Source organism: Macrotis lagotis, chromosome 1 (assembly GCF_037893015.1).
Source record: "Macrotis lagotis isolate mMagLag1 chromosome 1, bilby.v1.9.chrom.fasta, whole genome shotgun sequence".
NCBI classification, from domain to species: Eukaryota; Metazoa; Chordata; class Mammalia; order Peramelemorphia; family Peramelidae; genus Macrotis; species Macrotis lagotis.
In genome coordinates this window covers 868,856,088-868,881,985 of record NC_133658.1, presented here as the reverse complement: position 1 = coordinate 868,881,985, position 25,898 = coordinate 868,856,088, and the positions used below count along the sequence as shown (strand labels likewise).

General features: G+C 41.1%; 1 protein-coding gene across 1 annotated transcript; it reads right to left on the bottom strand.

Moving 5' to 3' along the window:
- Window positions 1-158: 158 nt before the first annotated feature.
- Window positions 159-7,869, bottom strand: LACTBL1 (lactamase beta like 1). The gene is made up of 6 exons (XM_074216744.1): window positions 7,728-7,869; window positions 5,664-5,773; window positions 4,779-4,939; window positions 3,253-3,491; window positions 1,822-1,927; window positions 159-1,143 (listed from the first exon to the last, which is right to left on the bottom strand). Exons 1-6 carry the CDS (start codon window positions 7,867-7,869, stop codon window positions 159-161), a joined length of 1,743 nt encoding a protein of 580 aa, XP_074072845.1.
- Between the last annotated feature and the right edge of the window lie 18,029 nt (window positions 7,870-25,898).

The following is a 25,898-nucleotide window of genomic DNA, read 5'->3' as shown; positions in this document are numbered from 1 at the left end:
TCAGTGTTGTAGCTAGTTCAAACTTAGGCCTCTCTGTACAAATCTATAGTGCAATCCTTGGCCAAAACTCAAGTCACTGTCCCCCCCCAACTCTGACATCCCAAGGTTCTGTTGGAGCAGCTGAGAATAATGAGGTGACAGGTAAGGGTAGAGTGAAGTCAAACTGAAGTATTGAAGACAGGTTTTTGGGCCATCCGAAGGATTTTATACGTGTTCAAGCCAGGAGCATCAAAGCCTGGGGAGAGACCCTTCTGGTCAAAGGGGTAAAAGTTTATTAGTTGACCATGCTGTGTCTCTAAGGGAAGCCAGGCTGCCCCCAAAGGCAGAACACAGGGGAACTCTTTGTCCACAATCATCTGGAAGACCCGGCCCTGCAGATGATGCAGCTTTAGGGTTCGGAACTTGGCTGGGATCAGCTTCTCCACCTGGGGCCCAAACTGCCTCATGCAAAGGACCCCTGAGGACCCAAGGAAGATCTCATAAAAGGTAAGGTTGGCATAGGTGTAGAAGCCTAAGTAAGGGCCTGGGCTGGGTGGTGGTGCCAGGCTCCCCTCAACCTCCCGGAAGGCCATCTCCATGGCAGGGATGAGGATATCATACACTTGAGTCACCAGGTCCAGCCCACGGGGACGGGGTCCTGCCATGAGCACAATGAAACTGAGCTTCAGCTGAGGGATCAGGGAAAAGGTAGCCGCATAGCCATCCAGATCTCCATCCTTCCGAACAATGCTATAGCCCCGCTGGGCATGGAACTCCCATGGTGTGCCTGTCTGATTGGCAAAGTAGGTCCCAGGACAGGTGAGGAGAGGAGTCAGCATGGTCTTAAGTGTATCTGGTGCCAAGATACCCTGGGGAACACTTCCAAGGAGCATCATTGCCAGCTTGGCCAAGTCAGCAGGTGTGGAGTACATCTGGCCAGAGGGGCGATACCAGCCAAGGTCATAAAGTGGGGCTGGGTGCCCACTACCATAGAAGCCTGCTGCCATCCGAGCCTGTACCCAAGGAACAAGGTCAAAACCTGTGTCCTCCATCTCCAGCCGATCCAGGATATTCTCAGACACCCATTGCTGGTAGTTCCCATGATCGGTATGCCTGGCCAACACATGGGCCAACAGGGAGAAGGCCAGAGTGCTATAATGACACCTGAAATGAGAGCAAGATGCTGGAATGTGGGCACCCAGGTGCAGGTCCTTGTAAATGGACTAGCTTTGGGACATCTAGACTAGGTAGAACTTAGAGCCCTCCCCATTCTGCAATTGTTCTATGATCTAAGGTCCCAGATCTGACATTCTGTGTTTTAAAGCCCTACCTAGCTATAACACCCTTTGTCACAAAGGTCCTCTCAATTCTTATGTTCTATGTTCTACAGATACTCCTGCTCTGACATTCTGTATTCTGAGACCTATCAGCTCCAACATTCAGTGTCCTAAGGGTTTTATTCTAGAGTCACTTCCAGAGCTGACATTCTGTGTTCTAAGGACTTCTCAACTCTGACATTCTCTGTTCTAGAATCCCTCCCAGCTCTGATATTCTATGTTCTAAGATCCCTCCCAGATCTGGCTTTCTGTGTTTTAGGCCCATTCTAGCTTTAACATTCTGTGTTCTAAGACCTCTCCCAGCTTTGACATTCCATGTTCTAAGGACCCTCCCAGTTCTGACACTCTGTCTTCTAAGACTCTCCTATATGTAACATTCTCTGTTCTAAAGCTCTCCTCATTCTAACATTCTATGCTTTTCTCAAACAATTCCTCCAAGGGCCTGAGAAGGACCCTGGCAATCTTGACCTTCTCCTGGAGCAGGAACATGAAGGATTTTCCTAACCTGGTCCCTGGATCAGCCACCAGCACATCATCTTTCAGGAGAGCCAGGGCATCTTCAGTGCTTCCCTGCCACAGCAGGGTGGTTGAGCGGAGTCTTCTGGGTAACCCTACACAGGAATGGAAAGAACATAGAGTACCTGATCCAGGAGGATGTGGTTGAGTAGAGAAGGTTAAACATCTCTAGTGGGAGGAACAAAGGGCTAAGAGTTAGGAAAACTAGGATCTAGGTCCCAGTTTCCATATAGGGGTGCCAGAGAACTCATCAGCAAGAACATATATAAAGATGTGGGAAAATAGAAATTGGTCCATAAACATATGTTATTGGTGAGTCGTTTTAGTCATGTCTGGCTCTTTGTGATCCCATTTGGGGTTTTATTGGCAAAGATCCTGGAGCGGTTTACCACTTTCTTCTCCAGTTCATTTTACAGAGAAGGAAACTGAGGCAAACAGGGTGAAGTGATTTGCCTAGGGTCACAATTAGTGAGTCTGAAGTCAGATTTGAATTCAGGATTTCCACGTCCCAGAACTAAAAGGTTCATCTGGTTCAACTGCTTCACTTTACAGATGGAGAAACTGGACCCAGGTAAATGGGCAACTTGCCAAGGATCACACAAAGAGTAAAGCAGTGGCAAAATTCAACCCAGATCCAAACCTAGAACTCTTTCTCCACTGCATGATATTTCCTAAAGAAAATGGTATTGAACTTAGACTTAAAAAATGAATAAAACAGAATTTCAGAAGAGAGAGATAAGGAAGAGGGAAATAAATAGCGTATGCTCTTCAGGGTCAGGAACAGGACCATGCCCTGCCTGGGGAAGCCTAATAGATGGCCTGGAGAAGGGAGCCTCACCCTTCCTTGAACCAGGAATTACATAAGCAAAAAGAAGGGTATGGGTTCTCAGGACTGAATTTTCTGTTTAAAAAAATTCTGATTTACTTTATTGCTGCTTTTGATCTATGACAACTTCTTATTAATATCCCCAACAACCTGTATTTGTCAGCTTCATATTTTTCAAAACACTTGCACGTATATTAATTCCTTCATTTGATCCTCACAATAACTCTCTGAGTGGGGCAGAAAAGAATAAGAATAAATCAATAATTTATTAACCACCTTCTATTAGTAACTGCTTTACAAATATTACCTCATTTGATCCTCACAATATCCCTAGAAGGTAGATACCATTATTGGCAGTTGAGAAAACCAAGGCAGGCTCAAGGTAAGTGACTTGACCAGGGTCACATAGTAATAAATGTCTGACACTGGATTTGATCTCAGGTCTTCCTGACTCCAGGGACTGTGCTCCTTCCAATGAGCCACTACCTACCTTGTTTCATTTTGAAGATGTTTCCATTCAAGTACTGTCTTTCTATCACCCCTCTGAGTTTCCACAATCAACTCCAAGTTTATGGGTGCAGGGGATCTTCTCACCTGAGAGTTGACTAGCCATTCTTCGGAGAGTTACTGTTGTAGGCTTGAAGAGTGGGGCCCCCTTCTCCATCCCATCCATCAGGCTTCCCCAGGCAGGTCGTGGTCCTGCTCCAAGTGGGTTTTTGATCCTGAAGCCTTGGGCATAGCGCTCCAAGGGGTCATCCAGGGATGTCACAATGCCTTCCTCCCACAGGCGGTACAACATGAGTGTGGGGAAGATCTTGGAGATGCTGGCAATCCTGTCCAAGGGCAGCACTGTTACCCCCCACAGCCCCATCTCCCATCCTACCCACTGGGGACCTAGAGGAGACCAAGGGTGGGCTTAATATCATTGGAGCTGAGAAAACTAAAAATGTTTAACCTGGCAAAGAGGACGCTGGGGGGAAGCTGGGGTAAAGAAAGAATAAATTGTGTTAAAACTTGAGGCACTGCCATGGATTCCAGGGATTATTAGAGTTTTTTCTTGGTCAAAGGGTAGAACAAGGAGAAACAGGATAACAAATTACATCTACATGTTAGAAAGGACTTTCCAAGTATGATCTCTCCAGCAATGGAATGAGCAGACTGCTTTATAAGATACAGTTATAGGTACAGGAAGAATAATTGAACCAAAGTGATTTCTAAGGGCTCTCCCAGCTCTGACATTCTGTGTTCTAAGGGCCCTCCCAGCTCTGACATCCTGGGTTCTAAGGGTCCTCCTAGATCTGACATTCTCTGTGCTAAAGGTCCTCCCAGCTCTGACATCCCATGTTCTAAGGCTCCTTCCTCTGTCATTTTATGTTCTGGGTCCCTTCCAGCTTTAAGATTCTGTGTTCTAAGGATGCTTCCAATCCATATATGGGGCTTTCTAAAGTCATTTTCATCTCTCACATTCTAGGTTCTAATATTCTATGTTGTAAAGCATCTCCAGTTCTAGCTCTTTTTTTCTTGCACTAAGTTCTAATCTCAGTTTTCTCCTTAGTATTTTGTGGCAAGACCTGATGGGTGACTGAAAGTTAAGAGATTATTTTGGGATTTAAGAAGAAGACAAACAGGGGAATTAGGATTTCTGATTCGAGAGAAGGTATAAGGGAGAGATCCTAATTGCTCAGTCTCTGAAAGTCTACTATACAGAGGCACTGGCTGTGTGTTCTTTCTTCTCTATCACATGCTTCCCAAGTATGGGTTAAAAGTCAAGATTAATAATTCAAGCTAAACCTCAAGTGCTGATGAAAAGACTATTGAACCAAGTGCCAGATGACCCAGATTCAAATCCCACATCTGTCATTTGATAGCTCTATCAACTTAACAAAGTGATTTTCTCTCTGGACCTCAGTTTCCTCATCTGTAAAATGAGAAGAGTGAACAACATGCCCTTTAAGTTTTAGCCCTCGATGATCTTATGGTGTGGAAGAAGAGCATGTAGCCTATCTCATTTAAGAAATTGTGGCTGAGACTCAAGGTCACTGCCAAGATTGTGTCTCCTGTTTCCTATCCCCTCCCCTCCCACACACTCAGTGCAGGATCCCAGAGTCTGGCAAACTCACCGGTAGATGGTATATTCACTGGGGGGCCCTGAGGTCCTGTCTGAGCCATTCTTCCAGCCAAAGTTCCCAGTCCACAGTACGGTGTCATTGTAGATGACCACAGCAGACATGGCCATGAGGCCAGGGGCAGTGGGCATTGTTTGCCGCAGAATCTCATCCACCTCGTGGGGAGCAGAGAAGCAGCCTTAGAAAAGGAACTGAATTTCCATCCACTGTAACCTGCCCAGCACATAGTCCCCCATCCCCCGAACACACTTTCCTTGGAAATCCCTCCCACATGGGGCCCTTCTACCCTCAACTCCAGCTTCCCCCATATAGCACATACCATTCCCTGAATTTCTTGGCCAGACCACTGTTTTCCTGTCTCTATACTGAACTCCCCCTAATCCATCTTCCAGAAGTGAAGCCCTCCACCCTAACAGAATCCTCCTTTGTAACAAAGTAGTTCATCTAGAACTAATGCTGAGAAAGTTTACAAATTCTTTAAATTTGTTTTTTGTTTTCCCTTTAGTTCTACTTCTTCTTTCACAACATGACTGATATAGAGGTGTATTTAATCTGATTTTACAGATAAACCTGATTGTTTGTGGATAACCTACATCAGATTGTTTGCTATCTTGAGGAGAATGGAAGGAAAAGAAGGGAAAAAAATTGGAACTCAAAATCTTACAAAGATGAATGTCAAAAACTTTCACATGAAATTGGGGGGAAAAAAGTAGTTCATCAGAACAAATAGAGATTGACCATGTCTGCCAATGTATGGCTCATCCTGTATCCATAGTCCCTCTCCTCTCTAACATGTTTTATCATCTGGGTTCTGACATGTTTTAATCCTTTCTGGTTTTGTGGTCACCATGTCAGTTGTCCACCCTGGTTTACACTGACCTTCTCCAGGGCTTCCTTCAACACAGGGAGGGGATGCTCTAGAGGCACAGGTTCTGGATAACGGGGGCACATCCTCACAGTTTCTGGGGTTGCTTCCGTGATAGAGAAGCCTTCAGAGAATAATAAGAAATATAGCACCATCCAGTTCCCAAAGATTTTTTCCTCCCAATACTCCAAGATAGTGTGAATATCATTATTTTCTCAGAAGAAAAACCTGAGCCCCAGAGTGACTGGATCAAAGTCACATAGAGGCAGAGACAAAAGCCTACAGGTCTCCCAATTCTCAGTGTCAAGGCCTTTCCAATGAACCCCATTACCTAGACAGTGAATGGGGCTATCTACTAGGAGGGCCAGAGGGCCAGCTGGTCAGTCAATAAATATTTAAGTACCTATCATGAGTCAAGCATGGGACTGATCACTAAAGAGACAAAGAAGTCTCTAGGGATTCTGGCAAGAGCCATGAACTTGGAATTAGGGGACCTGGCTTCAACTCCCAGCTCCCCCCCCCACACACGATCTACTCCCATTTAAATTCCCTAAGAAAAGGATTACTGTTTCATTTCTGTCTTCACTATCCCCAACTCCTATTTATGTGTCTGATGATGATGATGATGTTTGCCCTTCATTCACAAAGAAGAGCAGGACATCAGAGGGGTGATGCTATGATAAGCGCATGGACTGGATTTGAGTGAGGGAGTGCTGTGCTAAGTCACCAGCCTCAATTTCTTCTCCAGAACTTCCTGGGTCCAGTGACCAAATATGAATCAGTATGACTAGAGCTGACCCTGGATGAGAGGCAATCAGGGATAAGTGAATTAACCTTGACCTTGGCAAAGGCAAGGCACATAAATAAATGTTGATTAATTGATTCACTGAGTGATTTTCTTATCTGTACAGTGGGACAAATTAGATTTGTACAATCTTCCTTCCTCACAGCAGGGCTGTGAGAATTGCCCTTTGTAAGTTGAAGAGGGATAAAGTTATTGCTGCTGCCTAACTACCTTGGAGTTAATGAGGGACTGAATGATTATGATAATACCATTTAGATAGCCTTAAGGAAATCTGGGATCTCACCAGTGTAGTGAACTTCCTGGTGAATTCTCTATCAATGAACATGTATGTGAGCTTCAGATTTGAGGTAGGGGGAGGGGCAGCTAGGTGGCACAGTAGATAGAGCACTGGCCCTGGAGTCAGGAGAACCTGAGTTCAAATCCAGCCTCAGTCACTTAATAAATACCTAGCTTTATGACCTTGGGCAAGTCACTTAACCCCATTGCCTTAAATAAATTTTTAAAAAATAAATTAAAAAAAAAAGATTTGAGGAAGGGGGCATCATTTAGGGAAGACACCAACTACCCATATAGACTTCCTGAGTCAATGGGGGCAGTGGATTGGGTAGGAGGAAATAGATGATCCCTTTAAGAGCTATAATCAGATCATAACTAGAACAGTGCCACTGAGGCTTTGGCCCAGGATGCTGAAATTCAGAGAGCATTAACAGAAATTTCAGTCACCTAAAAATGTAAAAACAACTCTATTTGGTATATACCCAGTAAAAATACTTGGTTAAAATAAAAAGCTACCAATGGAATGTTCTCTCCTCCCTCCAGCCCCATCAGCAACCAATCATGGAATTCTCAGTAAATTCTTCCCCAGTCCATCCCTTCCCCATTATCAGTGATGGAGCCCAAGGGTCTCTGCCATAACTGTAGCCCCCTCTCCCCCAGTGAAATGAAGGTTTATTTGTGTCATTTGTCTAAGGAGCAAAATAATGCTACTTATGTATCTGGGAATATAGGATTATAGAGATTTCTATCTGGATGAAATCTCTAAATTACTTTAGTCCAAACCTTTTATTTTACAGATCAGGAAACTGAGGTCCAGAGAGCAACTAGACCAAGATCATTTAACAAATAGTTGATTATTTGAATTCATTACCTCTTGATTCCAAATCCACAATTATTTTCACTCCACTCTCTGCAACTGGACGGCTGAGGAGGTGGAAATAGATTCTCCTAGAACTCTAAAATGTGACAAAAGAACTGAAGAATTTTCCCCACTCACCGAGCTCTGCCTTCCGGAGGTAATACTGCCATAGGAAGCAACCGGTCATAGTCACCGACAGGAGGAAGAAGAAACTAGCTAGTGCTGAAATGCACTTTCCCTTCACCTTGGGCAATATCAACCCTGGACAGATCTTCAGCATGTACAAATACAAGATTCAGATGGTAGAATTCAGAAAAAAAAGGAAAACTAAGACACCCAGGGGGCAGGGGAGAAGGAACACTCCTTAAAAGATATTGGGTCCAAATCCTAGAGAAACTGAGGCCCAGAGAGGGCATCTCACTTACCAAGATTACATAGCAAGGCAATGGTGGAGACAGAAGTAGGAACTAGTTCTCCTGAGGCTTCCAGTCTGATGTTCTTTTAACTACCACCCTGTACCTTCAGTCTTAATCTCCTTCAGATTCCCTTTACCTGTCTTCCAGGGAGTGTACTCAGTTCCCTTAGCTGCCTAGGACCTCTCCCTGCTATGCTTGCCCTTCTTGAGGGAAGCCACATCACTCCAGTTAATATGAAAAGGAGTAGGAGACAGGATGGGCATTCTTGGTCATGTGCATCAGATGCATTTTCCCTTCTGATGAGAGCCCATATGCCACTGATTTCCCAATGTGCCCTATGTCTCATGGGAGTGAATTGGAAAGCGACTAGAATGACTTCGAGTCATAGAGGGATAGAATGTCAGAACTAAGGGATTTTAGGATAAAGAGTCTAAGAACTGGGGAAGTTTTTAAAACACAAAGTCAGAACTGGAAAGGCCCTTAGAATACAATGGCAAGACAAGATATTGGATCTGGGAGGGCCCTTAGAATAGAGAATGGAAGAACTGGGAGAAACCCTGGAGATCAAGGTATCCAATATTACCACTATCCCCATGTTACAGTTAAACCAATTTAATTCCTTAAAGGTGACCTGACTTTCCCAGAGTCATGTGGTCAATTCATGGCAGAACAAAGTCCAGAACCCAAGTATGGTGCTTTCTACTGCTAAATTCCTTCCACCTCCCACACCTAGTCCTCTGTCAACTCCTGGGTGGCTGCACACATAGAACAACAAACACACTGTCTGCCCCATCTGTAACCTTGCTCTAGAGCAGGGGCAGGAAACATCTGGCCCATAGGGTCCAAGAAATCATTTGGTCTGGCACTGCCACAGCAACTGCAGGCAGGACTCAAAATTCAATAAATCTAGAAGCTTTTTAGGGTGAATTAATGAAATGTTTGACCAGACTAATTTTCAAAGTGATAGTTTTGTATGGCCTTGAATGATGTTATGAATATCCTAATGGCCCTTGGCAGAAAAATGATTCCTCACCCCTGCTCTAGAGATCCTGAAAGGTTGATCTGTACCCTATAATAAGAAGAGCAAGCCTTGAGCCATTGCCCGGCACTTGCTTCCCAGGAGCTAATTTTTCCTTTCCTAATTGTTCAAGCCCAGTTAAAGCACACCTCTTTTCCTAGGATTCCAGAATCCACAGGCACTAGAGGAAGTGAGACTTTGCTGTATGCATGGTCAGGATTAGCATAGATATTCAATTGGTGGAAGAGGAAGAGGAGGAGGAAGAATAGCAATATGAGACTTTGTGTTTTTCCTCTATCTTGAAGCAGGAGTAGGTCACCTTCAATCAATCAACCCTGATGTCCCTCCAAGGCTCACCCTCATCTCTTGCCCTCAGCCGAGCCCTGACAACAGGCTCTAACCCCAGGATTTGTTCCAATAATCTCCCTCTTGAGGGAATGGGTCTTTATCTCTAATCTGCCAGCTGTGTCCTCTCTAGCCTCTGGCTTTGCTCTCTCTTAGGGATGCAAAAGAGGAAAGTGATTTTCAGACCCTGGGAATCCTCCCCCTCCCTTCCCAATTGTGGCCCTACTCCTAAGTAGGTATTGAGTGAAAGATAATTTCAAAAGTCCCTCTTAACCCTAACATTCCTTGTTCTAAGGACCCTCCCAGTTCTGACATCTTGTGTTCTAAGAGTCCTCCCAGCTCTGACATCCTTTGTTCTAGGACCCTTCCCATTTCTGACATTCTGTGTTCTAAGGCCCTTCCCAGCCTTAACATTCTATTAGCTTAAGGTTTTTCTATCTGTGACATTCTTTTGTTCTAAGATCCCTCTCCCAATTCTGGCATTCTGAGGCCCCCTCAGCTCTGTGTAAAGATAGGAAGTAAATTTCACTGCTTAAAATAATAGTTCTTCTGCTATCTGAAGGGGGGTGCCTTAGGGGTTGGTGTGAGACTCTCTTCAAATGAGTTCCTTACCTGGGGCTTCAACCCAGCCATGGATTCAAAGAAGGCTCTCAGTCCTTACAGGAGCTCACTACCACAGTCTGGGACATCCTGTGAGCAAGGAAACTGAGTCAGGAAAAGAGAGAGACCTAAGAGTTGGAAAGGAGATGGTAATGATAAAGAAATGAGGAGTCTAAGGGAGTAAAGGAGAGAGACAAGGGACTATTATCGGTTTAGGGGATGGAGGACAGAGAGAGAGAGAGAGAGAGAGAGACTCAGCAGGAGGAGAGCTAAGGTGGAAGGCAGGATAGAAACTGAGGAGGAGGAACCATGGGCAGAGGAGTGATCAAAAGGGGAATAAGGACAGATAAAGGAAAAAGCAAAATGAGTTGCCATATTTCTATTCTATATTAGGCCATAAGATTAGGGGAGATTCTCAGAAACCCTTTCACCTGTCTTTATCCCCATACCATCCCCCATTCTCCAGCCCCTTCCCAGATCCGTAACAGACCCTTAGAATCAATCCTTCCCCCAAGTAACCTCCAAAACCCAAATGGAAATTCACCCATTTCCAAAAGTCCTCCAGGCTCACTGAAGCTCTGCCAGGGGTCCCAGCAGGACGGAGCCCTCATACCCCTTTCTTTTTCTTCTGTGGCCCCTAGCCCTGCCCTCTGCTTGGGGCAGAAATGACTTCCTTAGTCATTCTTCCATCTGGCTTCCCAGGTGTCCAATCTCCTATGGGCAGATTAGTCCTGATGCGAGGGTGAGGGTGGAGAGGAGTGAGGAACATCTGTCCAGGGCAATGCCAATGGAATAGCGGAGGCCGACTGGGGGGAGGGGGGAAGGGGCAGTGATTTCTCTTAGATCAGGAATGAAAGGAGCCAGGAGCCCTAGAATATGGCTCTAGTTCTGCATTCCAGGCAGAGTTATATAATGGAAAGAATCCTCGATTTACAGTTAAAAGAAGCTTGCTCCTTCTGATGCTTACTCAGTGTCTGTGTGATTTTGATCCAATCACTTGACCTTTTTGGACCTTGGTTTCCTCATCTGAAATAAGGGAATCAGACTCTAAGGGCTTTTGCATTATTGAAAGCCTATATTCCCTAGGAAGTCTCTTCCTTGGCAAAGGAATGGAGGAGAGACAGACATTTCAGTCCCACTTTCTCTTTGGTCTTATCTTTTGTGACAGGCAGGAAAATAGGATTTAAAGTTGTAAGGGACCATAAAGATCATCTAATTCAATTTTTTTCATCTAACAAAAACCTATGGAGACTCTGTCCTCTTCAGGATCACTCAGACAGTAAGTAGAAGAACTGAGATTAGATTCTGATGCTAGGTAAAATGTACCATTTCTATTTATTATATTTTATAGTTTACAAAGAGGTTTCCTCACAACAAGATAAAAGAGAAAATGCAGAATTATTATTCCCATTTTACATGTGGAAAAGTTGGGGCTTAAAGACTTGTCCAAATTTCTAAGCTTTCAAAATAAAACTCAATTGAGCCTTCTGGCTCCCAAATCAGGGTTTTTCCCCCACACCACTGCCTATGTGACCCTTTCTTTCTGGTCACCAGAGTCCATTAGCATACATGATGATAAATTGCCTGGAACATAAGGAAATATGGGGAGAAGTGAGAGGGAGCGGGGGGGGGGGGAGGTCTCCCTGCCATAAGTTGTCTAATGCCCCAAATACTAATGGAATGTAAGCATCCTGAGGTCAGGGAATTTTTTTTGTTGTTGTTTTTTTTTTTGTCTTTGTAGCATCACTTCCTAGCTAATAGTCTTTGCTTGTCCTTTGTTCTCAAAGAGGACCATGACATTGGGAAGGTGAATTGGATTTGAGTGAGAGTGCTGTGCAAAGTCACCAACCACATTTTCCCCTCCAAAACCCATCTGGATTCAGTGACCAGATATGAGTCAGGATGATTGGAGATGGTCCTGGATTCAGTGGAACTCCATAGTAGGTGCTTAATAAAGCATCTTAATTGATTAATTAATAAAAAAAATTAAGTCCGCCAGCCTGGGACCTTCCCTTTAGGTTTAGGTACCTGTTTAAATATGAATACCACTGAGTGGTACTTTAAGTTTATATCTCAGTGTGAATATGATTTTGATTCAAACAAGATAGAACTTTTGAGGGCCAGGGGGAATCCAAAGGACACTTGAAGGAGACATCATCGAGAAGAAAAAGGGCATTGATTGGCAGGTGGGAGCTGCCAAAGACAAACCCTTAGTTCAGAACCTTATGCTTCCAAGACTCTGTGAGTGCACTGGACTATGTGTTATTAAGCTTCCTCTAAACTGTGCCATTATATACACTAAGGACTCAATTGCATTCTGGGTTCTAAGAGCCCTCCCAGCTCTCACATTCTGAGTTCCAAGGCCCTCTCAAACTTGATATTCTGGGTTCTAAGGACCCTCCCAGCTCTAACATTCAGTGACTAGATGAAAATAAATTAACAAAGTTAACAGTTCAGTCATGAAGTTGGAAAGGCAGCCTATTTAGTTTATTAATCAACTATAAAATACTTAGCTACACTGATCAATACAATTTTTCATTGGTTTTGTCTCTAACTCTTCCTGGCTCCAGGCCCAATGATCTCTCCACCGCAACACCTAGCTGGTCAATCAATACAATAATCTAAGACATTAAAAAAATTATTTAATTAATCAAAAAATTAATTAATGCAATCCACCTCCAGAAAAAGAACTAAATAACTGATTGCAAATTGAAGTATATTTTTTTCATTTTGTTTTTCTTTCTTTTTCTGTGATGTGGCTAAAATGGAAATGTGTTTTGCATGATTTCATGTGTGTTCATTGATATTATAATATTGCTTGTCTTTTCAAAAGTTGGGGGAGTAGCTGCATGAAGGAGAGAATTTGGAACTGAAAAAAATTCTTTAAATGAAGTGTCAGAAAAGTTATCACAGAGATAACTGGTTTGTGGCAGCCTAGCATTCATAGCAATGTCACTTTTTGATCTTCCCATCACTAAAATGGGTTCACCCTGAAGGAGGGACCCTGCACTGTGGAAAGTATAGTGGTTTCAGATGAATTTGAACTCTGGCACTGGAAGCTCTATGACCCATGAGTAGCACACTAACATTGTCCTACTTTTTAAAGATCTGAAAGGAAAGATCTTACTGAAAAATTTTTCCAAGAAGACCCAAGTTTAGATTAGCCATGTGTTGCAGCCTGATATTGCTGAAGGAGCCCTGACTTTATTTGCTAGACAATGGGCAAGAACTGATGATTCCCAACAAGGGGAGGAACAACATGATCATAACTGTGCTCTCAGAAGATTGTTCTGATAATTGCATGAATCATGGAATGAGACATTGGAAGCAGGTTATTGTGAGGATAGAATAAGATAATGCATATTTTGCCAACTTTAAAGAACTATATGCATGTATGTATGTATTTGAATGATTGTTGCTAGATCCATCAGGGCAGGACTTATATTTATGCATAGATTAGGCATAGAAGTCAAATGATCTAAGTTCAAATCTGGTCCTGATTCCAGTTACTTGATATTAGGCAGACTTATCTGAAACTTTATTTCCTCCTGTGCAAAATGAGAATTTTCACATTAGCACTAGCCAAATCATAATTGTTTTGTGGCAAAGACTGGTCTTAGAGTCAGGAAGTTGGGAGTTTGAATCCAATCTAAAGACATTTGATTCTGTTTTGTTTTAAATTTTATTTATTTAAGGCAATGGGATTAAGTGACTTGCCCAAGGTCACACGGATAGGTAATTAGTAAGTGCCTGTGAACTGAGCTACCTAGCTACCCCTAGACATTTGATTCATACTAGCTTTGTGACCTTGGGGAAGTCATTTAAGACTGATTCCCTTTCATCTAGTACTATCTCCAGTCACCCTGCTTCATATCTGGCCACTGGACCCAGATGGATTTGGAGGAGAAAGTGAGGCTTGTGCCTTAGCGCAGCACCCCCCTCATTCAAATCCAGTTCATGTGCTTCTCATGGCATCACCTCCCTGGTGGCATGGTCTTCTTTGAAAATGAAGAACAGGGACAGCTAGGTGGCGTAGTGGATAAAGCACCGGCCTTGGAGTCAGGAGTACCTGGGTTCAAATGCCATCTCAGACACTTCATAATTACCTAGCTGTGTGGCCTTGGGCAAGCCACTTAACCCCATTTGCCTTGCAAAAACCTAAAAAAAAAAAATGAAGGACAAACCATCAAAATTGTAAACCATTATTGTCATTACAAGTATCTGACAACTTTTCTATTACTTGGTTGACCCTAAGATTTTTTTTTTCAGAGATCAAGAGGAAGACCAAGGTGGTCTGGTCTGAGAGAGGAGAGAAACTGGTCCAGCACATGGATCCTGGGCTGAGAAAAGGATTCTATCCTTGGGTTCTCACTTCATATCTGGGTCCACAATTACTGCCCTGATTCTATCTTTTCCTAGCTGTACTCCTACCTCAGGGATCCCCAGACATTCCATCTCAGGCCCCTTATCTGATCAGATAAGAGAGAGCCCCCATCCCTCTACCCAGAAGCCTTCTTGCTAAATAGAACTCAGTCTATTGGGAAATGAGACTGAGATGCTCAAAGCATCATGAAGAAATTCTATCACCACAAGGTGGCAATAGATACTCAGATGAAATTACCCTCTGTTAACTGATCCTCTGCTAGGAAGCCTCTATTTCCCACCCTTTACCTTTCAGCTCCAGTATAACCTAGGTCTGGGTGAAATACAATCATTTCATGCCTCCACATTTTTAATCCTTTCATTTCTAATTTTCTTTACTCCTTGTGCCTTCCTCCCTTTTTTACCTCCTTTCCTTCCTTTCTCTCCCCTTTCTTTTGCCCTCAAATGAATTCTGATTGTGGGAGTGGGCAGCAGAAAGAAACACTCCTATAAACTTGATATTGTATTGTTATCAAAGTGTCTCTCTCATGTTTATGTTCTTGTGTAAAAATAAATGAATGAATGAATGAATGAATGAATGGTATCTAAGGACCTTTCTGGATCTATTCATTTCTAAAATAAAGTTACTAATTGATCTGCCCCAAAAAACAAAAAAAAAAAAAAAATGGGAGGGTTGGATAGAATGTTAGAACCAAAAGAGACCTTAAACTTCAAAATATCAGAGTAGAAGATGTCTTAGAATGTGGAATGTCAAAACTAATAGTTGAAATCAATCCTAGAACATGAAATCTCAAGAGCTGGAAGGGAGCTAAGAACATGAAAAGTAGGATCAAATCTAAAAGAAGACTTAGAATGTGAATAGAAAAACTAACATAGATTTTAGAACACTTGGAACACAGACTATTAGAGTTAAGAGCGTTCTCAGAACATGAAATGTCAGATCTGAATGGGACCTTACAATCTAGAATGTGAGAACCAAGAGAAACCTTAGAACATAGGATGAGGGGCGGCTAGGTGGAGCAGTGGATGAAGCACCAGCCCAGGAGTCAGGAGTACCTGAGTTCAAATCCAACCTCAGACACTTACTAATTACCTAGCTGTGTGGCCTTGGGCAAGCCACTTAACCCAATGGCCTTGCAAAAAAAAAAAAAAAGAACATAGGATGAACTTGATGACAATTGCTAACATCTGTGTATCCTTTGGGAATGAGAAGTACAGTAGATAGAACACAGGATTGGAGTTCAGAAATTCTGACCTCAAATCTGACCTCGGACGCTTACTAGTAGTGTGATCCTGAGCAAATTGCTTAACTCCTATTTGTCTCAGTTCTGCATCTGGACTATAGAGAAGGAAATGGCAAAACACTCCATTCATTTTTTGCCAGAAAACCATGGACTTTCACAGAGTCAGATACAATTGAACAAGTGTAGCATTTTATGATATACAAAGTATGCTAACATTCATTAGTTCATTCAATAGAATGTTAGCATAAGAAATACAACCCTTTAATTTTACCAATTGATATCAATTGATGATTATGACTCCCCTGGGGTTCCTGAGGAAAAAGGCAATCTGTCAACCCACTTCAAATCCCTAATCATCCCAACCCATGCTTTCCTCTTTCACTCCTCTTGGGAGTGAACAGTTGTAGCTGTTAATTATCTAGACGACTCTGGGTACTTAGCAGGTACTTTCTTTTTCTTTATCTTCCTACCAATATGCTCAGATATGTGGGTATGGGTGGGGGTGTCCTCAACCAGACTAAGAGGTCCTTGAAGAGCAAGGATTATGTCTTCTCTCTCTATTTGCCACAGTGCTTTGCATCTAGGAAGGGATCACTCAATATCTCCTGATTGAACCTTAATGGACTCGCTCATTCCATCAGTGCAATAATCAGGTACAATTTTGCAATATCTGCAATGGAGAATACCATTTGTGTTCAGAGAAAGAACTGTGGAGTTTGAACAAAGACCAAAGACTATTACCTTTAATTTAAAAAAAAATTATTATGTAATTTTGCTATCTCTTATACTTTAGTTTTTTCCCTTAAGGATATGATTTCTCTCTCATCACATTCAGCTTAGATCAATGTATACCATGGAAACAATGTAAAGACTAACAGACTGCCTTCTGGGGGGTGGGGGGAGGGAAGCAAGATTGGGGAAAAAATATAAAACTCAAAATAAATAAAATCTTTCAAAAAAATCTCCTAAGTGAAATTTTGATGAAGACATCTACCTAGACAAATAGTAGGTAATAATCAGAAATGAAAGTCTGAGTTTCTCCAAGAATCACTGAGAGACACTAAAGAGCCAGAGAGAGCTAGGTTCCCATTCCTCCTCAAGCACTGAAGACAAGTCATTTAACTTTTGGGAATCTATCATGAACTGGGACTGACTTGGTCCTCAAGTCATCTTAAATATAATTTTAGAAAAGAAATGAATTCATGGTTCATTCAAAACTTAAAATAAGTGTTCCATAACAAAGGAACAAGATTATTTAGTGTAGACACAGCCTTTAGATTCAATTGACCCTGATTCACAGTTTTTGTTCATGAATTTGGGCCACAGTCAGAAGCCTGAGGAAGGAAGCTGAAGCTCCTTCTTATGGTCCTTTGTAACTCAGGTCCAAATGTAACTCAGGTCTGAATCAGCCCTTTAGCCAATTAATTCTCTAGGAGAGTTCCAATACTGATGTAGGGAAATAACTAACCTCACTTTTTTGTGGTAGAACCAAAGAAAAAGCTAACCCAGCCATCATGGTGCAGTCAAAAGAGACCCTGTTCCTGTTACAGAGCTATAGTTTCCTCATCTATAAACTGAGGATGATAATGATGACAGTACTTATAACACATGATTGCATTGAGGCTAAAATAAAATAATATATTACATGTTTCCTCCATTAGATTGTGAGCTCCTTTAGGATATGACTTTGTCTTTTGCCTCTTATTGTAACCATTTGCTTAGCATAGGCCCTGAAACTTAGTTAATACTTAATAAATATTGATTGATGGATTAATTGATTAGTGACGCTAAAGTCTAAATCATTAGAGTTTGAAATGGCCCAAGGACTTTTGGGATTTCCCCATATATAGTTCCTTATATACTTTTAAGTATACTATTCAATTGTGTTCTATTCCAGTGGCCATACTATCCATGGGGTTTTCTTGGCAACGATTCTAAAGTGGTTGCCATTTCCTTCACCATAAGAAATACAACCCTTTAATTTTACCATTTAATATCAATTGATGATTATGATTCAGTCAAACATGAGTTAATTGACTTATCCAAGGTCTTATATCTAGTATCTGAGGCTGGATTTAAAACTCAGATCTTCCTGACTCTAGGTTCAGCTTGATATCCACTGAGACTTCTAGCTGCCCCCATCTTGTGCTTTTGTTCACTAGAAAAATATAATAGTAACTTATAGACATCAAAATTGATAAAGGCCTCAAAGGGCCTTTACACCAGATCAAATCTGATCAGGAATGCCATCTAAATTCCATAAATGGTCCACAATCCTAGTGAATTTTCTCTTGACTCCATTTTTTAATCTTCTCTCATTCTCCACTCTCTCTCCTTCTCTACCTCCCTTTGCCTCAGTATCCAAGTGGCCACTTCTCTTTCCTCTCCCTGATAATTATTTTTTGTCCTTGGAACAACCTTCTTCCCCTCCCCAAGTCTTGCTTTCTCCAACTTCTGAAATGAAGAGGTTGAACCAGGTAATGTCTAAGTTCTTCTCCAGCCCTGAAACTATTATAAGTCTACCTACACAATATGTCTCCGATTATTTTCCTCCTTTCTGTTGCCATAGCCACCGTGCTAATCCAAACCCTTGTTACCCTTCATCAGGATGATAACAATAACGTGCTTCCAGTCCCTCATTCTGTGATTTATGCAACTGTCAGAATGATCCTCCAAAGGCACAATTCTGATCATGTTTCCCCCCGCCTTGCTGGAAATCTTCAGAGCTTGTCCATTGTCTAGTAAATGAAGTCAAAGCTCATTCATCAAGCATTCAAGACTCTCCCAAATCTCCAAAATCAAAATTTCCAAGCCCTCTGAACTCCCAGAGCTGTTATCTAAGTGTCCTACACCCCCTCCAATTTAATTTTAAATCCTAGCTCAGGTGCCATTTTATCCACGAAGCCTTCTCTCTATGCCTCAGTCAGAAATGATCTATTCCTTTTCAGTCCTCACATAATACCCTAGCTGTACCTCTCCTATGTTCTTCCTTATCTGGAGTTTGGATTGAAAGAAACACTTCCCCCCTGACACTTCTCCCTCAGACTCCCAGCATGGGAGGAAAGGGATTCTTCTTTTCCCTTTCTGAACAACAGCTATAGTGACTCTACATGAATGTGACACTGAGATAAGGTGCTTCCCCAGATGAATCTGAGACTGGATTTCAAGTTCATAGTCGATTCTTCTGTTTTGTGGTCCTTTCCCTGAGTATTGGTGACTGACAGGACAAAGATGCAAAAATGAATGTTTCTAACATTGGGGTCTACCTTGTAAGTTCAAGGACTTCCTGGATGCTTATTAAGCACACAGAGTAGCTACTAAAACTAAAAATAGCCAATTAATATCAGTGTTCAGTCACTTCAACCTAGGGAAAGAGTCATAAAATAGAAAAGGTGGCCAGGGACTTGAAGTGGGGGTGGGAGTTAGGCAGCTAGAGTCAACTCAAAACAGACTCATGAGAGCTGACTACTTTGGGGGGGGGGTGTTTTGTTGTTGTTGTTGTTGTTTTTGCCAGGCCATGGGATTAGATGACTTTTCCAAGGCCACACAGCTAGGTAATTATTAAGTATCTGAGGCCGGATTTGAACTCAGGACTTCCTGTCTCCAAGGCTGGTGTTCTATCCACTGTGCCACCTAGCAGCTCTTGACTATGTTTTCAGTGTGAACATTTACATCTTGGAAATTAGTGAATGCTCAACCTCAAGGCTTTTGTTTGAAATCAAATCAAAACAAAATCATTGTTTTGTTAATCATCTAGACTTAAGTGAGCATGAAGATATGAAAATGCAAATTAAATTTAAAAGTGTGTTGGGCTTAAATTATTTTTTTTCAGAGAGTAGATTCTTTTTATCAACTCATTCCTGCCTGAGATAGAGTTTCAGGTATTTCTAGATCAGTGCATGTTCTCATTGCCATCTGTATAGTCACCATTGCTGCTGAGGAGGAGGAAGGGAAGAAAAGATACCCCCCCCCATACTTTGCTAGAAATCGAAGGGGGTGGCTGCCTGAATTCTTACAAACAATATGACAGCAAAAGAAAATAAGAGGTTTCTACCCTCACTCCAAGTCTACAGGGTTGGAACCTCTTCCTAGTTTGGTTATCAATCTTGATTGATACATGCCCACTCCTCTCCCTCCCTCTGTCCTAGTCACAGGTAACAAGTAACATACTTTCTCTAGCAAGGGCCAGAGGTCTTGTATCACCAGAAATACCAAGGACAATGTGCTCAAATCACAAGGACAACTCCAGTACAGGCCAATATTCTACTCTTTAAGAATGGTACCCAGGACTTCCAGCCAAGATGGTGGAGAGAAGACAGGCAGAGTTCTCAAGTCTCCTGATCTTTCCCCATCTATGATATGAAACAAACCTCTTAACAGAAATCTGACCCACAAAACCCAGAAAGAAAAGCCAGGATAAAGATCATCTACCTCAGGATTTGTCTTCTGGGTGAATCCAAGTGCAGAAGGTGGATCAGCCCCAGATCAGCCAGATTAGTGGCTGAATTGGAACCGGGGAGCCTGAGGGCCCGAGAGACAAACCTGCTGGATCAGTGGTGGGGTTAGACCTAGGGGGCTTGAGTCAACTAGGGAGCAGAGGCACTAGTGTTGACACTGACCCTCTGGAGCTTGCTGACAGGGCTGGGGGGAGAGTTCAGGTACAGGAGAGCTGCGGACACCATCCCTGGGCTCCTCTGGTCTGAGGAACTCTGAGTCCATGCCTCCATTGCAGCTCAGGCCTCTTCCCAGAACAAACAATAGCAGACTACTTCTGCCTCAGGCACAGGGTATGAGCAGAAGAACCTGCCCAGCTGACAATAGGGAGAGGAATGACCTCACCCCAGGGTAAAGCCCACAATTGACTGAAGGCAAAAAGATTCAACAGCTTCAATTGCTCCCTTCAAGCTAAGGGAGAAGGCCTCAATCAAGGTCACAGACACTCCAGAGAAAGCAACCAGCACCTCCTACTGGCCAGCCAGAGAAATTGCACTCAGTGAGTAAAGCCTCTATTGATCCCAACACCAAACCCCTGTGAACCAGCCCCTCCCCAACTCAAGGTCTTAGTAAAATGAAGAAAGCTCCGCAGAAAGGTAGATCCATAGAAAAATTCTTGGAAGGAAAAGACCCTAACTCAAAGAGTCCTAGAGCCTCTGAGGAGAATATGATCTAGTCTCCAGAACAGAAAGACTCCCTTGAAGAAATAAGGAAGTTTAAAAATCAAGAAAATTTGGGAGAGACACTTAATACCTTGCAACAAGAAAACAAATCCTTAGAAAATATAATTAGTCAAATACAAAATGAGAATAAACCTCTCATATCCTCAATTGGGCAAATGGAAAGCTCTTTCAAAAGTAGAATTGACCACTTGGAAAAGGAATTTCAAAAGGTTAATGAAGAAAACTCCTCCCTAAAAAAAAGAATGGAGCCTGCAGAAACTAATGACTTCATGAGATAGCAAGAGCCTGTTAAACAAAATCAAAAAATAGAAAAAAATAGAAGAAAATGTAAAATACCTCCTCAGCAAAACCAATGACCTTGAGAATAGGTCGAGGAGGGGCAACCTGAGAGTTATTGGACTTCCTGATCAACTGCAGAAAGGCAGAAATAGTGAATACATCTTTCTCAGATCACAATGCAATAAAAGTTATATGCAATATTGGACCAAGGAGATATAGACCCAGAACCAATTGGAAACTGAATAACCTCATTTTAAAGAATGAGTAGACCAAAAAACAAATTATAGAAAGAATTAATCATTTTATCCTAGATAATGATAATAATGAAACAACATACCAAATCCTATAAGATTCACTCAAAGCAGCTCTCAGGGGATATATTATATCTTTAAATGTTTACATGAATAAATTAGAGAAAGAGGAAATCAATGAACTAAATATGCAACTAAAAAAATTAGAGAAAGAACAAATTAAATCCCCAATTAAATACCAAATTAGAAATTCTAAAAATTAAAGGAGAAATTAATAAAATTGAAAGCAAAACACTATTGAATTAATAAATAAACCAAAAGTTGGTTTTATGAAAAAACCAATAAAATTGATAAAATGCTAGTCAATTTGATTAAAAAAAAAGAAGAAAACCAAATTGCTAGTATCATAAATGAAAAAGGTGAACTCACCACCAATGAGGAGGAAATTAAAGTAATAATTCGAAATTATTTTGCCCAACTCTATGCCAATAAATTGGATAATCTAAGTGAAATGGATGAATATTTACAAAAATATAAATTGCCCATATTAAATGAAGAGGAGATTAAATACCCAAACAACCCTATCTCAGGAAAAGAAATTCAACAAGCCATTATTGAACTCCCTAAGAAAAAATCACCAGGGCCTGATGGATTCACAAGTGAATTCTACCAAACATTTAAGGAACAATTGGTTCCAATCCTATATAAACTCTTCGGAAAAATAGGGAAAGATGGAACTCTGCCTAACTCTTTCTATGAAACCAATATGGTGCGGATACCTAAACCAGGAAGACTTAAAACAGAGAAAGAAAATTATAGACCTATCTCCCTAATGAATATAGATGCAGAAATCTTAAATAAAATCTTAGCAAAATGATTACAACAAGTTATCACTGGGATAATACATTATGATCAAGTAGGATTTATCCCAGGAATGCAGGGTTGGTTCAATATTAGGAAAACTGTTAGTATACTCAATCATATCAACAACAAACCTATCAGAAATTATATGATCATATCAATAGATGCTGAAAAAGATTTTGATAAAATACAGCACCTATGCCTATTAAAAACACTAGAGAGTGTAGGAATAAATGGACTGTTCCTTAGAATAATTAGCAGTATCTATCTGAAACCATCAACAAGCATTATATTCAATGGGGAGAGGCTAGAGGCATTCCCAATAAGATCAGAGTGAAACAAGGGTGCCCATTATCACCACTGCTATTCAATATTGTATTAGAAATGTTAGCTTCAGCAATTAGAGAAGAAAAAGAAATCGAAGGAATTAGAATTGGGAAGGAAGAGACAAAACTCTCACTCTTTGCAGATGACATGATGGTCTACCTAGAGAATCCCAAGAAATCATCCAAAAAAAAACTACTGGAAACAATTAGCAATTTTAGCAAAGTTGCAGGTTATAAAATAAACCCCCATAAATCCTCAACTTTTCTATATATGTCTAGCAAGATACAGCAGGAAGAGCTAGAAAGAGAAATCCCATTCAAAGTAACCTCAGACAATATAAACTACCTGGGAGTCTATTTGCTGAGACAGACTCAGAAACTCTTTGAAATCAATTATAAAACACTTCTCACACAAATTAAATCAGATTTAAATAAGTGGACAAATATCAACTGCTCGTGGATAGGTAGAGCTAATATAATAAAAATGACAATTCTACCAAAACTAAACTACCTGTTTAGTGCCCTACCAATCAAAATTCCAAAAAATTACCTTAATGAGTTAGAAAAAGTTGTAAGTAAATTCATATGGAGAAATAAAAAGTCAAGAATTTCCAGGAATTTAATGAAAAAAAAGTGCAAAAGAAGGGGGCTTAGCACTACCTGATCTAAAATTATATTATAAAGTATCAGTCATCAGAATTGTTTGGTATTGGCTAAGAAATAGAGTGGTGGACTGGACCATTGGAATAGACTAGGTGCATTAGCAGGAAATGATTATAGTAATCTGCTGTTTCATAAACCTGAAGAGTTCAGCTATTGGGATATAAACTCTCTCTTTCATTAAAAACTGCTGGGAAAATTGGAAGTTAGTATGGAAGAAACTTAGATTAGACCAACACCTCACACCCTTTACCAAGATAAGATCCAAATGGTTACAGAACTTAGACATAAAAAACAATACTATAAGCAAATTGGAAGATCAAGGACTAGTTTACCTGTCAGATCTATGGAAAGGGGAGCAGTTTATGATTAAGAAAGAGATGGAGAACATCACCAAAAACAAACTGGATGATTTAGATTACATTAAATTAAAAAGCTTTTGCACAGATAAAACCACTATAATCAAGATCAAAAGAAATGTAATAAATTGGGAAACAATCTTTACAACTAATGATTCTGACAAAGGACTCATTTCTAAAATATACAGAGAAGTCATATTTTTAAAACAAAAAGCCATTCCTCAATTGACAAATGGTTAAAGGACATGCAAAGGCAATTTACAGATGAGGAGATCAAAGCAATCCATAGCCATATGAAAAATTGCTCTAAATCATTAATTATTAGAGAAATGCAAATTAAAGCTTCTCTGAGGTATCACCTCACACCTCTCAGACTGGCCAACATGACCAGAAAGGATAATGATCATTGTTGGAAGGGATGTGGGAAATCTGGGACACTATTACACTGTTGGTGGAGCTGTAAAAATTTCTCTGGAGAGAAATTTGGAACTATTCCCAAAGGGCAACAAAAATGAGCATACCCTTTGACCCAGCAATACCACTACTGGGTCTATACCCTGAAGAGATGATGAAAAAGGGTGAAAACATCACTTGTACAAAAATATTCATAGCAGCCCTGTTTGTGGTGGCAAAGAATTGGAAATCAAGTAAATGTCCTTCATCTGGGGAATGGCTTAGCAAACTGTGGTATATGTATGTCATGGAACACTATTGTTCTATTAGAAACCAGGAGGGATGGGAATTCAGGGAAGCCTGGAGGGATTTTCATGAACTGATGCTGAGTGAGATGAGCAGAACTAGAAAAACACTGTACACCCTAACAGCAACATGGGGGTGATGTTCAACCTTGAAGGACTCACTCATTCCATCAGTGCAACAATCAGGGACAATTTTGGGCTGTCTGCAATGGAGAGTGCCATCTGTATCCAGCTGTGGAGTTTGAAAAATTTCAAAGACTATTCCCTTTAATTTAGAAAAAAAAACAGATATCTTATTGTCTGATCTTGTTATCTCTCAGACATTTTGTCTCTTCCTTAAGGATGTGATTTCTCTCTCATCACACTCAATTTGGATCAAGGTACAACATGGAAACAAAGTAAAGACTGACAGATTGCTTTCTATGAGGGGGGGGAGGGAAGTAAGATTGGGGGGAAATTGTAAAACTCAAATATCTTTAATAAAAAAATTTAAAAATAAAAGAATGGTACCCAACAGTGTAATAAAAAAACCAAACTGGTAATCTGGAGAAATGGATTAAAATATTTACTCTGACAGTAGCTCTAAAAATAAGGGAATCAGAGAATTTCAGAGGTGGACAGAGCCTTGATTGAATGATTGATTGATTCTTGTCCTTGGTTTTTGAAGACCATGATCTGCAAGTGAGTTGGATTTTAGTGAGGGAACGTTATGCAAAGTGACCAGCCTCACTTTCTTCTCCAGATCATCTAGATGTAAGGGGAGACTTTGACCTTTTAAAGCTGTCTAAAGTCATCTGGATTCAACCACATCTGAAAAATGAATTCCATCAACAACATAAGTAATAAATTGTCATCTAGTCTTTAGAAGGGAATGGAATCTATACACTGGATCCAAGGTTCTCCACCTCTTACTCTCCTGAGTTCCTTCTGGTTCCCCTCCTTCACTGATGCTTTCCTTGAGCATCAATTGGAAGGTATTTTCTCATTGCCTTGTAGCCACACTCTTCCCTCAAAATTCCTAAATTGCTTCAAAACCATAGAACTAGGCAGGATTTTAGAGGTTATCTAGATCCACTCCCTCACCTGAAAGATGAAGACATTAAGGTCCAGAGTTAATGATGAAACCTGGCCAAAGCCATAGGAACAGGCTAAGCCAGGACCATCTTCTTCCATCAGTCTTCCTTAAAGGATTCTGTTGAACTGGAGACCTTCTTCTAGGTCTTATATTTTGTGTACAGCAGTGAAGGATTTGGTTCGTCCAAAATTGGAAATTGTGGGAAATTTGGAAGAAGTTTTCATTTTAATGAATATCTTTGGTTTTTATATAGGTTTCATTCACTTATATATGTGTGTAAGGGACTGTTGTGTGTGGGCATACTAAGTAAACTTTTAACACCTGTTTTCCACAAGCAGCGGGACATTGTTTGACTTGTAATTACAGAATGCCTTGGAATTAGGAGTGAAAAAGGATATTTAACCACTTGCAGGGAGTTGAATAAATGGAGAAGTTTCCATCTTTCCCACCTCTTCAAAGTTCATCTGAGTAAAGGATAAGCTAGCAGCAGAAACCCAACAAATGGTGCACGAACAGGGACATGAAGGCAAGATAAAAGCTGATTTTGGGGGCTATCTGATCAGAGTCCAGGATAAGGATCAGCAGATACAAGCAAGGAAAAAAGATTCCAGGTGACA